Source organism: Metarhizium acridum, assembly GCF_019434415.1.
Source record: "Metarhizium acridum strain ARSEF 324 chromosome Unknown scaffold_13, whole genome shotgun sequence".
Taxonomy (NCBI): domain Eukaryota; kingdom Fungi; phylum Ascomycota; class Sordariomycetes; order Hypocreales; family Clavicipitaceae; genus Metarhizium; species Metarhizium acridum.
Genome location: NW_027094016.1, coordinates 1,718,572 through 1,732,641, shown reverse-complemented (window position 1 = coordinate 1,732,641; position 14,070 = coordinate 1,718,572). Strand labels below are relative to the sequence as shown.

The 14,070-nt window shown below is 51.5% G+C and overlaps 5 protein-coding genes across 5 annotated transcripts; 3 read left to right on the top strand and 2 right to left on the bottom strand.

The window, feature by feature from the left end:
* The first annotated feature begins 1,680 nt into the window (after window positions 1–1,680).
* On the top strand, window positions 1,681–5,521 carry POL5 (DNA-directed DNA polymerase). The gene is made up of 2 exons (XM_007811180.2): window positions 1,681–3,308; window positions 3,364–5,521. The coding sequence occupies exons 1-2, from the start codon at window positions 2,285–2,287 to the stop codon at window positions 5,403–5,405; spliced, it is 3,066 nt and encodes a 1,021-aa protein (XP_007809371.2). The 5' UTR covers window positions 1,681–2,284; the 3' UTR covers window positions 5,406–5,521.
* Window positions 5,522–6,929, bottom strand: PRE10 (putative proteasome subunit alpha type-7). Its single transcript, XM_066117599.1, has 3 exons — window positions 6,787–6,929; window positions 6,489–6,713; window positions 5,522–6,397 (listed from the first exon to the last, which is right to left on the bottom strand). Exons 1-3 carry the CDS (start codon window positions 6,787–6,789, stop codon window positions 5,747–5,749), a joined length of 879 nt encoding a protein of 292 aa, XP_065977386.1. The 5' UTR covers window positions 6,790–6,929; the 3' UTR covers window positions 5,522–5,746.
* A 1,020-nt stretch (window positions 6,930–7,949) lies between these two features.
* On the top strand, window positions 7,950–10,104 carry J3458_003135 (uncharacterized protein). The gene is made up of 2 exons (XM_007811178.2): window positions 7,950–8,669; window positions 8,735–10,104. The coding sequence occupies exon 2, from the start codon at window positions 8,738–8,740 to the stop codon at window positions 9,596–9,598; it is 861 nt and encodes a 286-aa protein (XP_007809369.2). The 5' UTR covers window positions 7,950–8,669; window positions 8,735–8,737; the 3' UTR covers window positions 9,599–10,104.
* Window positions 10,105–10,216: 112 nt separating this feature from the next.
* rna1 (Ran GAP Rna1) lies at window positions 10,217–11,823 on the bottom strand. Its single transcript, XM_007811177.2, has 2 exons — window positions 11,522–11,823; window positions 10,217–11,441 (listed from the first exon to the last, which is right to left on the bottom strand). The coding sequence occupies exons 1-2, from the start codon at window positions 11,711–11,713 to the stop codon at window positions 10,380–10,382; spliced, it is 1,254 nt and encodes a 417-aa protein (XP_007809368.1). The 5' UTR covers window positions 11,714–11,823; the 3' UTR covers window positions 10,217–10,379.
* A 329-nt stretch (window positions 11,824–12,152) lies between these two features.
* On the top strand, window positions 12,153–13,784 carry CYT1 (cytochrome c1). Its single transcript, XM_007811176.2, has 4 exons — window positions 12,153–12,301; window positions 12,464–12,621; window positions 12,766–12,828; window positions 12,920–13,784. Exons 1-4 carry the CDS (start codon window positions 12,227–12,229, stop codon window positions 13,590–13,592), a joined length of 969 nt encoding a protein of 322 aa, XP_007809367.1. The 5' UTR covers window positions 12,153–12,226; the 3' UTR covers window positions 13,593–13,784.
* Window positions 13,785–14,070: the final 286 nt, after the last annotated feature.

The window sequence follows — 14,070 nt, the reverse complement described above, 5'->3', positions numbered from 1 at the left end:
GACCAGGGGGGGCGGAGGGGCGGAGGGGCGGCGGGGAACGTCCCAACTACTAGGTACCTAACCTAGGTCCGTAGCTATTCCTGCTCCGTACTGCTCTGTGGTTGCTCGAGACTACCAGAGAGGGGTCTGGTGTTGGAGCGGAGTGCATTCGGTAAGCCTCAGGCTCAGACAAATACGTACCGTCAAGCTCGGAACTTGCTTCACAAAATAGTGCGCGCAGTTGGGAAGGAAAAAAAATAATCATAATCATAATGAAGCCAGGGCGTGCATAGACCACCAGCAACAGTCTCTCAAACGCCCAACGGCGGTGTGTACTAGGGGCAGTGTCACCAAGATGATGACGTTGCGCCTCCAGGGTTCTTCTATCCGGCAGTAAAGACGATGGTTTGTCGATTACCCAACCGCAGTCCCGATTTCCTCGACCGCGAATTTCGACAGCTCGCAATGCACAAGACGTCATACCATACCCTCGCACTGCCCTTTCTTGGCCTTTCGTTTTGGCGGTCGGCGGAACAGTCGGAGTCATCATCATCACAAAGGCAAGGATGCACGAACGCCCATTCTCTGCCCACCAGCATGTTCCTTGAACACCATGCCCCGGGTAGTTGCAAGCCCAGATCTTGCCATTGGCTTGAGATCGAATCTCCATCAGTTTCGCATCATCCGATAGTCTGCCTATCCATGAAATCACGAGTTCGCAACCGACAGCACCTAACTAATCATGGCACCTATACGGAGTACGCCGCAGAAATGCGAAACTCCCAGGACAAAACAAGCACCAAGCGCCCGCGTCCTTTGTTTACTTCAGCCACGGCGCTTACTGCCTTGTCACAGGGCTGACAATGTTCTGTCATGACCCCCCGGCAAAGCCAATTGCCGACCTAGCTCGTCTTTTGTCCTCGAGCTCGAGCAGAGACGACAATACATAACTAACTTACGGAGTAGGTACGTGTTACTCGAGAAACTGCCAATGGCCAGGCTGCCAGCGCCCACCGAACTCCTCCAAAAGGCAAGGCCTCGGGCACGGCGAACAAGGGATATCACACAATATTGTCCAATCACTTCATGGAACGACTCATCTCCAGCTAGTGTCCACCGCTCAGCTGGTCCCAGGTCCTTCCAGTTTTCCTAAAAGAGCTGCCCAGACCGCGGATCCCCCGCCACATCAAACTTCAACAATGGCGAAACGCACTTACGCCCTGCTAGGCTGTGTCCAGGAGAGAGCACTTTAGTGCTTTGATTGTCAAGCTGCCTCAGAACGAGTCTTCTGACCTTGTTTCTGACGAAGCGGGGGACCAAAAGCGAACACCATGGGCTAATTATATTATGAAGCCTCATCTCCGTACTCCATATATTACATGAGTTGGTTTGAGACTCGACCGGAAGCTGAAGCTGGTTTTGGTTTTTGAATTGTCCAAGCTTGCCAGAGTTCAGACAGAATCCGGGCCCCATCGAAGCGTCGCATGGATGGATGCGTCGGCGTCGCGTAAATAAAGTAAACAAAAGTTGGTCAATAAAACTGCGCTTGAGCGCGTCTTACCCCGCCCAGCAACGCCCTTCGGCTCCCGCGAAGTCGCGAAGTCACGTGTTTGAACACCGAACTCGCTCACCGGAGAACCCTTGGCCGGGGACCAGACCCACTTTGTAACCGTCACTTCTTCAGTGTGGTTTGCTCAACAGCGCTTGTACAACAAACCAAAGTGTTTCAGGTTGGCAAGGCTCGGGGCAGACGTGTAGCTTTCTGCAGGATGATAAATACGAACATGCACATCTCGCTCCATTGATATGGCATAATATTTAAATCAATCGGTAGACTGAGCAAACCACTCCAAGAGATGAGCATCGAATAGTAGACCTTGGGAAATGGAGCGGAATTCTGTTAGATTTGGCTCTGTCTTCAAAAGCTTCTCCATCTCCGCACGCATACATGAGACGAAGCGTCCAAAGATGGGATAATATGCTCCGAGGCATGGAGAACAATACCGCCTAAAACGTACCTAGTTTCAAAACACCCCATGGGATCCGTGCTTTGTTTGACATATCGTACCGACTTACAAATATCAAAAGTTTCCAGACCACAAGAAATACTAGGTACTTCAACACATCGCCAGTTTAGGGTAGCCAGGCCGGCGAAGTGGGACTACGATGCCGAAAGTGGGGCGCAATATAGAGCGGTCAAAGTCGGCAGAACCAAATTATCTAGGGAATTTCCCATCTACAGCTGCGAATTTACTAATACGACAACAATCGAGTGCGAATTCTTTTGCCAGACCACTAAAGACAAATGGCAGGGAAAAGAAAGAGAGGGGCCAAAGATGGCGCCAATACCGGGTCTATCGGTCCAAAAAAGGCGAAAAAGGACATGAAATCAATCCACCTTTCCTCCAAACCGGACATTGAAAAGAAACCATTCGTTGAAGTGCCGACTGGTGATGATCGAAGACGAGAAGCAGACTTATACGAAATGCTGGGAAGCGAAGACGAAAAGGACAGAATCCAGGCCGCCGACTGTATTATTTCAAGTCTTTTTGACGGCGAAGGAGCTTCTGAGGCTGTTCTCCAACGACATCTCGACCGGCGCTTGTTTCGAGGCCTCGCGAGCGGTCGCAATGCTTCTCGCATTGGATTTTGCCTCGTGATCACCGAGATTTTGGCTCAACTATTCGGAGAAAAGGATCTTTCAAAGACGAAATATACTGGACTGTCATTTGACAAGGTGTTGGGCCTATTGGCTGAAAAAACTCAAGCCGTAGGCAATATTCCGGGGCAAGAAGAGCGAGACTTTTTTCTCGGCCAGCTATTCGGAATCGAGTGCTTTGTTAAGTCCAAGACTCTGTTCAGGGATATCTCGAGGTGGGACTCAGTCCTCAATCTGCTGCTGAAACTGGGCAACAAGAAAATCTGGCTTAGACCTCAATGTGGATGGGTGCTTGTCCAGGCTCTGGAGCAAATGGACCAAGCCGATGCGGAGAAAACGCTATACAAGATTGCACAAGCTAGCTTGGCAAAGACCCCAGAGGGGGCGGCCGCCTGGATTGTTACCCTCAATCGATTTCCTAGTTTGCAGCTCCAGCCGTGGAAGAACCCGCTTTCCAGCAAGTCTCTCCCTGACTTGACTGCAGTACTCAAAGAGAGCTTCAAGGAAAATGGGAAGGATATGAATGATAAAAGCCAGAACGGTGGCAAGCATGCATCATGGAGTGCCCAACTGCACTTTGTGTGGGATCTTATATTATCACGGTTTCTCAATGCCAAATCGGACAAAGGGGAGGAGGATTTCGAACAGTTCTGGAATCGGGTCGTCGATGGTATGCACTTTTTTTACTCTACTTTGCCATATAACACTTGCTGACCTTGATAAAGACGGGCTGTTTTCCAAACAAGCCACGGACGGACAAAAATTCAAGGGTTTCATGGTCTTTCAGAAGATGCTCGAAGGGTTCATTGAGGTCCCATCGAAACTGCAGTCACTTTTTAGTCGAAATCTCATGTCATGTCTGGTGAATCAAGCGTCGAAGGAGGACCGCTATTTGCACAGAGCTGCCATCAAAGCCCTGAAGTCTATCGAAGTGGTCGTGTCAGCTCACCCGTCATCTCTGACACCTGTTCTCGCCAACCTCCTCGGGAAGAATGGTGTATACAGTTTCGATCAGCGGACAAGTACAAAGACGGTGGACAGACTGTTGCAGAATATTAACGGAGAAAACGCGGAAGCTGTGTTGGCTGTTATTCGACAGCCTGTCATGACTTTGAAGCAAAAAGAAGCTGCTGACGCTCAGTCTATTGTTCGGACGTACGCTGATTACCTCGCCAAGATCCTGAATGCATTCGCCTCGGCGCCGTTAACAGATGATGAAGCTGAAGCCACCAAGGGGTCATTTGGGCCAGTACTGCAGGAACTCGCCGGATTGGCGTATGCTCAGCCAAAGGACATCTCGGAAGATGCTCTCACCGAACAAATTCGAGAAATGTGTCGCTCCCGCCTCGAGTCGTCACTTGCCAAGCTCGCTCGCTCAAGCAAAGACTTTGCCCTTTTCTGCGAAGCCGTAGCATCAATAGACGCCAGCGCAAAGAAGATGGCCCCAGAGATCAAAGAATCAATGGACGACGCCTTGGCACGCATGGGCAAGCTCCTGAAGCGGAAATCAAAGACACAAGGCGAAAAGGAGACAGCCCAGGGTCTCGCGATGCTCCACGCAATATCCATTTTCCAACTTTATAACGACGACCCTGATGCGATGGAAGTATTGAACGACCTTTCCCAGTTCTACGACAGACTTAAGGCAACAAAGGCGAGTAAACACGGCGAACAGAACGACGGTAGCTCAGAGCTGCTAGTTGAAATTCTTCTGTCGATGGTTGCTCGTCCCTCCTCTCTAATGAGACAAGTTTCTCAACAAGTCTTTGAGGCATTCACTGGCCAGGTATCCGCCGAGGGCTTGGAACTCCTTACCGGGCCACTAGCCTCAGACGAAAGTACAAAGGGCCAAAAGGAGCTCTTCAATACAGATGAAGACGCTATGGATGTAGACGAAAGTGAGGCGTCGGACGAAGACGAAGACGATCAACTCGAAGATGTCGAGGATGCCTCAGATTTTGAAATCGACTCCGACATGGAATTCGTTGGCCTCAACGGCGATGAAGACGGCGATGCCGCCTCCTCCTCATCGGATGATAACAGCCCTAAAAAGAACAAAGGCGAATGGAACAACCCCGAAGAACTAGACGACATGCTCGGCAAAATCCTCAACTCCCACCGCCTCGACAAAGACGTCGACGCCGCTTCCTCCTCCTCCGAAGACAACATGTCCGACTCGGAGATGTTCGCCCTAGACGAACAGCTCTCCGCCGCCATCGCCCCACGCATCAAATTGTCCCAATCTGACGCGAAAAAGGCCAAAAAGGACGCCAAGCAATCCGTCATCAACTTTAAACACCGCATTCTCGACCTCCTCGACATATACGTCAAGAACGAAGCCCTCAACACCCTAACCTACTCGCTGCTTGTCCCGCTGCTGAACCTCATGCGCACCACGTCTGCAAAACCGCTCGCCAACAGGGCGTGCGAAGTTATCCTTGCTTACCAAAAGGGCCTCCGGAAAGCGAGGGCCGGCAAGGAGAATAGCGACGACATCCTCAGAGGGGATATGCTGGGTCTGTTGGTGCAAATACACGAGGAGGCAGGCAAGGACAATTCCCACGCGTACGCCAAGGCCGCCAGTGCTGCTAGCTTGATTGTGGCCTCGAGCATGTTTGCGGGCGATAGGGCGGCGATTCGGGAGGTGGCGGGCGTGTATGCCAAGACGCAGAGTGATTGGGTCTTGGGGGACGTCACGATGCAGAACTCGTTTTTTGCTGATTGGAATAATTGGTGTCAGAACCATGCTTCGCAGAGTCGGGCGTGATGTGGATTTGGTTGCTCAAGTCGTGTACATAGATTCGTAGTTTGGGGCTCATGGAAACAAGGGAGTTACAAGGGAGATAAAAACAGATTATGAGGTAGCGTCACACATTTTTGCCCGCTGCCTAGTCGAGGTGAAAAGTTAGATAGGTTTGTGATAAAAACTCAGGCTCACATCTTTGCTAGTGTGATGGAACCCCCTCCCTCCCCCCAAAAAGGTTCATTGCTTATTGTTGTTCATTTCCCAACCATATAAAGCATTATTCTATGAACCTGCCGTGTGATAGTACAAGTGCTTTCGCCGCGTGCGCAACCTAAATCCCCTTGCTGCTTTGCGACCCCTCTCTATTCCTCCATCTTATCATCGTCTTTCTTATCGTTCTCGTCGTCGTCGTCTGAGTCATCCTCTGCCTTTGCTAATCTCTCAGCTTCCTCCCGCAACTCCTTGGGCACCTCGACATGACGACCCTTGGTCGGACCGTCCACACCACTGATCCAAGTCATTTCCAGTTCAAAATCCTTGTCCTTGTTGTCCTTTTGTGCAATATAGATGATTCTCGCAGCCTCCTTGACGGCCTCCTCCATGGTCATATTGCCTGACTGCAGATCCAACTTCTCCAGCTCAGCCTTAGCCGCCTGACGACCCTTGCCCGTAGCAGCACCATAGTAGCCCCAGTACAGACCACTGGGCTCAATCATGTACAGGAAGGGGCCGCCGTGCTTGCCAGGGACCTTGCCGCCAGCACCACACTTGGGGCCAGAGCCAACTTCTCCGTCGACGGGTGTCTCTTCGGATGTGTCTACGCCGCCGACAATGGCGGTTATGCCGAATGGCCGGACGGAGCCGTACATGGTGTATGCCTGGAGATAGCCGCCCATCCTCGAGGCAAGATCGGCCGTGGGGATCGGGGTCTTGAAGTTTTGGCGCCAGCTTTGGGACTCGTCGCGGGCACGGTCGACAAAGTGTCGGCCGTCGGGGACCATTCCTGAGTAGACCTGGGTGCACAGATTAGCTTCAGCCCCGAAGACACGACACGTCTGGTATAAAAATGAGTCTGCTCTAGTAATGACTTGCAGGGTCACGTACAACACCAATGTGGCTGTCGACGGTAGCAATTCGCTTGTTTGCGCCGGGCTTTAGCAGCTTTGATGTCACCACCTTCTCGACAGCTAGGACGACGCCGTCCTTGCACCGAATGCCGATTGAGGTGCCGCCACTCTCTACTGCTTTAACTGCATATTCCACCTGAAAGTTGCGGCCATCTGGCGAAAAGATGGAGTTGAGAAGATCGTAGCCCGTTCCTATCGATGTCTGGACGTTGAGGGTTGGTTAGCTAGCTTCCTTCACGGGCAGGGCATGCAAGCAGTGACTGCAAAATGCTAACCATCTTGATATTTTGGTCTCCGTAAAACCTGTCCGAGAGATGGTATCGTCAGGTAGAGAGGTTTGTTGTGTGAATGGCTGGGGGGATTATGAGGAGTGAGATGACAGATATGGGCCTGAAGCTCCTCCAACCGGCAAGCATCACCAGGCAGCCTGAGAGCTGCGTATTGCAGTTTGCTGGCGCGAGGCTGGCGTGCAGTTTATGCCTGAGGCGCCAAACTCTGGGGAGGTGTCAGCCACAGATGAGGTCGAGCTGAATGTGGCTGATGCGGACATGGCACACATCTCACGCATCCACATCGGATCCGGAGTTCGGGGAGCCACTGTTCGTTTGGATAGAAAGAATGACCCTGCAGTACGGAGTGCGGAGTACGAAAGTAAATGGAAGGACGTTGAAGCTTTACATGTACAGGTACGAAGGAACTGCCTACGAGGTACTAGGTACTGAGTACCTAGGTACCTAAGCTAATAGCCAGTCGGCAGCGATTTTGGGAGCAACGTCATGCTGAGGATCAAATGCGCACCGTTTCATTGATGTGACGCTTACAGCATGAAACGCATCTTGGATATGGCCGTCATGAAGCATCATCATTCGTGACTGATCGCATCAATCCAGACACCTGAAATCTAGCACAAGGAGTCCCAAAATACACCGGACCCTGGCGTGGTACACAGGCAGTTCACCAGGGCTTCACTTTGGAATATTGGAGGAACTCAAGTAGACAGAAGTTCATTCCGGCCATCAAGTAATTGATGAGAAGCTGCAGCCAGAATTCTGCACAGACTGGGGCAGGTGGAAATAGTGGCACTCGGATGCCGGCGGTCCAAGTCATCTGTACTCGGTACATCCGCGTGGCAGCTGATACACAAAATCTACATCAAGCGTCGGAAGTCAAGCGCTCTCATCTCTGTTCCATTCCTCAACAATCAAGGTCCAGTGGCGTGAAAGGGAATGGCCCCGTGACGAATTCGAGTCGATGACGGTTGGAGCCAAATGGAAGGCGTCTGTTGAATGTTGCCTGGCGTCTCGAATTGCCCCTCCACACCCCGCTAGGCGCCCGCCAACCACCTGCTATCGCATGAGTGATGCTCCCTGTAACGTTCCCTGGTCTGCCTGCAGGTCCGGCGCCTGCAAGCTTCTCAACCAAGTCTATCGGCCTTCCACGGAAAGGATGATGACGCTCTGTTCTCTTTTCTTTATAAAACGTTGTGTCTGCCATGAATCGGCTTTGACATGTCCTCTTCACCATCCATCGCGAAGCACGTATCTCCGAACACCAATATTGTCTCGTTGCTTAGTTCCGCCTTTCTCTGTTCCTCCAAGCCCAAAGTCCATCCTCCCCCCCGCCTCTGGACCCTGGTTCGCTGTTCCGGTCCACTGTCCCGCCTAAAATCGAAAAAAAAAGTCCACCGCTCTTGTGCTAAATCCTGCCTGAGACAGGAGGAGACAGGAGACAGGAGACAGGAGTTAGGGGACGAGAACCAGGAGACTTAAGGCTGCACCTGCTCACTTTCTCCTCCAACTCTTGTCAACATTCGCAATCTTCACGCTCCTGTTCGTTTTTACCTTTTACCTTTCATCACCTTAGCGTAGCCAAAATATACCTCTGATTTTGCCTCGTCTCTCTTGCCAGCTGGCCGCCCCAACAGATCCGAGTACTGTCAGCTTGGCCCTTCTGTCTTGATACCCAACCGCATATCGACCCAACCAGGGCCTCGTTTGAGAAAATAAAAGACTCACTTGACAGGAAATAAAAGGATCCGTGGACTGGAAGGCTTGCGACGAATACTGACCTCAAACTTACGATACAGAGATACTTCAAAAAGAAACCACCGTCTTTGCCGTCCATCGCTGACTGCATTACAAATTCGCCAACAGCCGAGGTATGTGGCCTCTCCGCCTGCGTGTAAGCGGGAGGCGTGATTGCTTGATACTGATTCGCTTCCAGATCATGGTTTCTGTTCAACCCGGCATGCAGGCAAATGCCCAACAGGTTCAGGATGACCTTGCCAATCTCTTCTCTCGTAACCTGACATTCAACCCCGACTTTCACGTCTCTGCCCAAAAAGAGACAGCACGACAGGAGCCGACCCCCGCGGCTCCAGTCTCCCAACCCGTCGTGTATTCGATTTCACAACACTATCATCACTCTGCCCACACTGCGAAGTCTGCCGCTCAACTATCTGAGAATCAAGGACAATGCCGACCCCAGAGGCCGTCATCGGAGCCGCCTCAGAGCGAGATATCCCCGACGGAGATGATTCTGCGCGGCTACGGCGTAGACCCCGCCGTCTTGACACCATCCCAAGTTCAACTCTTCCGTGTTGCCGATGATCCGCAGAAACTTCGCCTGATCGAGCTTTGGAGCATTTGCCCTCCCAACAGGGCCGAAGATATTCCTTCCCTTGCCTGGAGCAGCACGACCCTGGGCCAAGAAGAGCACCTTGCACAAATGCGATATGAGAGGCAACATAACTCCACCATGAGCCTGGACGGGACCCTTGTCCAAACAGATGACGGCAAGTGGACTCAACAAGTCTCGGCCGAGAGTGAGCCATACATGATTTCCGGGTATGAAGAACTCATGCGACGAGAGTATGAACGTCAGTCCATTGACACCACTGCCAGAGATGTTTACAACCACTATGGCACTGCCGTGGGCAGCAACAGATATTCTAGGTCTACTGACCCTGTTTACAAAGGGCCCGACTATGACCAGCAACAACAGCAGCTGGGGATGGCTGTTCAGTACGATTCTTTTGAGCAGTTTAGGAATGCGTCGATGCCGGTCGATGCCATGGATGTCATGTAACTATGCTTACTGGGGGCGATCTAATCATACACAATACTGCTCTCAGCCGTTAGATATGCATAGACAGGTAGTGTGGATTGTTGTTTGCCTTTGTTCCTGGGACAAATCAGAGTATGGACAGAAACAGACATGTACGCAGGAAGTTTGGTATCCGTGTCATGGACTTGGGGGTTTGGTTGCCATTATATACCAGGAGGGTTAATGTTTCTCTGGGTTGGGAGATACCTTGTTGTTTTTCTTCACTATTCATTTCCACTCTTTCATCTTCTCCCCATCCCTTGTTTCGGAAGTGTTGATGTGGTGGCTAACAAAACTCTTAGAGAACCTGGTTTCAACTACAGCCAGTATAGGTACGTGTTCGTGTCCTCTCCAAAGCCCCAAAGCCCCGATTGAGCGTATCCTGCTCCTACTTGCCATTTTCATTTAACTCTTATTGAAGTTTTGAAACGCGTTAGATTTTTTTATATTGTAGACCAAATATTGAATATACTTCAGTTATTGACCAGTGATTCTTCGATTGCAAACTCTAGCTGTTACTCAAGTTTTGTGCGTGACTGCGTGATTTACATGAGGTGATAAAGTGTGCGCTTTTGGCGGTATTTTTTGGTTGCGCATGGGCTGGTTGTGAACTGGTCTCGTAAACCTTGCGTCAATGCTCACAGACATAGTATTAAAGGGTAAAGGGGTATCGTATGTATTGCACGCTCTAACCCTATGTATAATCTTAAGTAAGTATATGCAAATAATCATCTAACGTCACGGGGCATAACAGCATTCCAATTTAAATTTCGGCCTTCTCCAGCTTCTTAGCAAGAGCCTCGACCTCCTTGTCCTTGAGCTGGACGACAGGCTCCTCCTTAGCCTCCTCGGCCTCCTTAAGTAGTTTCTCGGCACGCTCCTCAGCAGTGACGCCCTCCTCCTCCTCCTCCTCCTCCTCCTCCTCACTGAGCTCTTCAAGATCGCTCAGGCTGTCAACACCCCATTCGTCCTCATTGATGACATCTCCTGCAAGCTTCTCCTTACGCTGGTCAAGAAGCTCCTGCAGAAAGAGGATGGACTCGTCAGCCTCGTCAAACTTGTTTCCATTCAATTCTATGCGCTTCAGGGCCGGGAGCGCGTCCTTGGCTGCGGCAGCAAAGGCCTTGATGCCAGTCGCGGTGATATCATTGTACTGCAGACGCAAAATTTCGACTTTCCGGTTTTTGCCCTTAGCCAAAGCCTTCGCAAACAGGACACCGCCCTTGGCGCTCAAAAGTGAATCGCCAATACCTAGTTCGCGAACGACAGTCCAATTTGTGACGACGTTGGCGAGGGCTTTGGCGCCCGTGAGGGTGAAAGTGTTGTCCTGGAGGTCCAAGATCTGCAGTTCGGTGGCGTGAACCAGGCCTTCGCTGATGAGATGAGAGATTCCCTCTTGTCTAATACCGTTCTGAACCATCTTGATATGCTGGATTTTGTTGTGGAGTCTATACGCCTTGGCCCAGGCGGTCATGCTGCCGTTCTCCAGTCGGTTGCGGCCGCAAATGACTGTCTCCAAGTCGGGAACCTGCTTGCCCTCCTTGCGAGCGGCTTCCTTCTTGGCATGAAGTTCTGACAGAGCATCGGCAACGAGGATACCGGCGTGGGGGCCGAGGCCGTTGTTGTTAAGGTACAGGTGCTGCAGCGGCACGTGGGCGGAGAGGAAAGCGACGAGGGGGGCTTGTGTGTTGAGGCCAAATGCGTTATCGTTCAAGTTGACGGTGTGGAGGTTTGGGTGGTTGAGGATGGAAGTTAGCAGCGAAGAGAGCGCCTCGGGGATTTCGCTCAGCAGTCTGCCTGTGAAGATGTCGGCGAAGTTTGCAATCTTGATGAGATAAGCGTTAGTTTTAGGAATTTATCTATTCTTCGTGAATTTCAGATAGTTTGATGGACTGGAAAACATACCTTCAAGTTTTTCTTGGTAGCCAAAACTTCTCCGATAACCTTGCAAGCTTCGACACCCAGGGTGTTGCCAAGCAACCTGACCTCCTCAACATCGTTGGCTCGAAGATCTTTGATATGAGGCTCGACATCCGCGGCGCTGTCGAGCTTGAGGCCCTTGCCTTCAATGGTAAATAGCTTGGAGGAGACAGTCATCTTGTATGAATACGCTCAAAATAATATAAATCAGAGTCAGTTGCAAGTGGGTAAAAGAAAGACCGCGGCTTGCGTGAGAGTATGTATGGATGACGATGGTTGCTTTTGTCACACCCAGCAAATGAATTATATAGTGGGGGCGGGGCAACGGAAAGAATGCAGTCAGGTTGGCACGTTGGGTATTCAGGCGCAGGGGTTTGCGAGTGCGTGGCCGCCAGGGGCGTCAGTGGCAGTGAGTGTGCCAAGGTACCTATCCATCAAAAGTGGCGAATCTGGATGCTTCTTACTTAGGTAAGCGAGTTGTGGCCTGACCACCTGGGCAGTCACCAAGGATAGAGCTTCACGTGACTTTAGCCAATCAGCGTCGGCCCATTTCGGAACGCTGGATTTTCTCAATGGGTATGACCTCTCCTGCTGAGCCTTTTCGAACCTCCGACCCTCGAAATCGATACGACCATCGCCGTCACATCCTCACAACGGCTCCCTCCACGGATACGGTATAGCTTGCCAATTATGCTGGCAAGGTCTTGCTTGCGCTCGACGCGCACCCTCAATGGGCTCCGAAATGGCGTCAACAATGTGTCCAAGGTACGACGGCTCTGCTCACATTCGGACTCGCCTGCCTCCCCGTTTTCGTGGTTTGCCGAGGGAATCGACCACCACCCGCCCCAAGGGACTGGGACCACATCAATCGAATTGTAATGCACCTTGGATCAAGAATACATTGCTAATTGTATTTTTGTCTTTTAGCGCGCTGCCTCGACGAGTTCGGGTGCTGCCGGGGAAGCTTCCCCTGCGCGATTGAACTTCGCTGCTATCGCCTCAACCACCGTCGCTGCCGGCTCCATTGCCTGGTACTACCACCTCTATGGACCTGTGGCCTTTGCCGCCAGCCCTGCTGAGGAAGGGTACGTTTTTCCCCCGGGAATTTATGAATTGGAGCTCTTGTTACCATGTTGTTGGTGTCCTCTTCCACGTGCGGCATAAATTGCCGTGCTCGGCTATATGGGGCTCTCTTCTTCGACGACCAATTCACTAATTCATTTCAACAGTCTGCACCCTACTCAATATCCATGGGTCCATCAACAGTGGCTCAAGACTTTCGACCACCAGGCGTAAGTGTTTCTTGTTTGGCCGCTCTAGGAATCTGGACCCGGGCCTATGCTATTGATACTGCGTCATCCCGATACTGACCTTGGATATTAGTCTTCGTCGAGGTTTCCAGGTCTACAGGGAAGTCTGCGCCAGCTGTCACTCACTTAGCCGTATCCCCTACAGAACATTGGTTGGCGCTGTCTTGACTGTCGACGAGGCCAAGGCTCTTGCTGAGGAGAACGAGTACCCTGGTGAGCCAGACGAGCAGGGCGAGATCCAGATGCGACCTGGGAAGCTGGCCGACTACATTCCCGACCCTTACAAGAATGAGGAGGCTGCCCGATTTGCCAACAACGGCGCCCTTCCTCCGGATCTGAGCTTGATCGTCAAGGGTCGCCACGGTGGCTGCGACTACATTTTCAGCTTGTTGACTGGCTACCCTGAAGAGCCTCCTGCCGGTGCTCAGGTCGCCCCTGGCATGAACTTCAACCCTTATTTCCCCGGAACTGGTATTGGTATGGCTCGCGTTCTTTATGATGGCCTCGTCGAGTACGAAGACGGCACCCCTGCCTCTACCTCTCAGATGGCCAAGGACGTTGTTGAGTTCCTCAACTGGGCTGCCGAACCCGAAATGGACGACCGCAAGAAGATGGGCTTGAAGGTGTTGATCGTCACATCGGCTTTGTGGGCCATCAGCGTCTGGGTTAAGCGGTACAAGTGGGCATGGCTGAAGTCGAGAAAGATTGCCTACGACCCTCCTGCGGACTTGAAGGTTCGCCGCTAAGTGATGAGGCAAAGTTGTGCGTTATGTGTATACTAGTCTCCCCCCCTTAGAGATGCTCCTTTGTTGGCGGAGGCGGGTAGAATGGGAAGACGGTGGTTTAAAATCAGGGAAGGTGGATGGTAGAGTGTAAATCAGATGAACCAAATTTCAATACCTTTACTTTTGTCGTAGTAATGCACAATTTGCTCTCGCAGCTTACATGTGATTTATTCGAGGTGTGCCAACGATTAATACGGCAGTGCATTTGGCCACGGTACTTCGATGGAAAGAAGCCATTCATTGTCCTTATAGGCACAGGACATGTTTCCAAGCTGTGGTCATATTGTAGGCGCCCGGGCTCTTTGTTTTGGTTTTATCTGATTGACTTAAAAATGAATACGGTGCGGTCGCCTGCAATGTATGGACCTCAGACCCGCTAGCAGCCGGCTTCCATTGACCCATTGCGGGAGGGCACCAGACTGGCTAGGCCTCTCTCTGG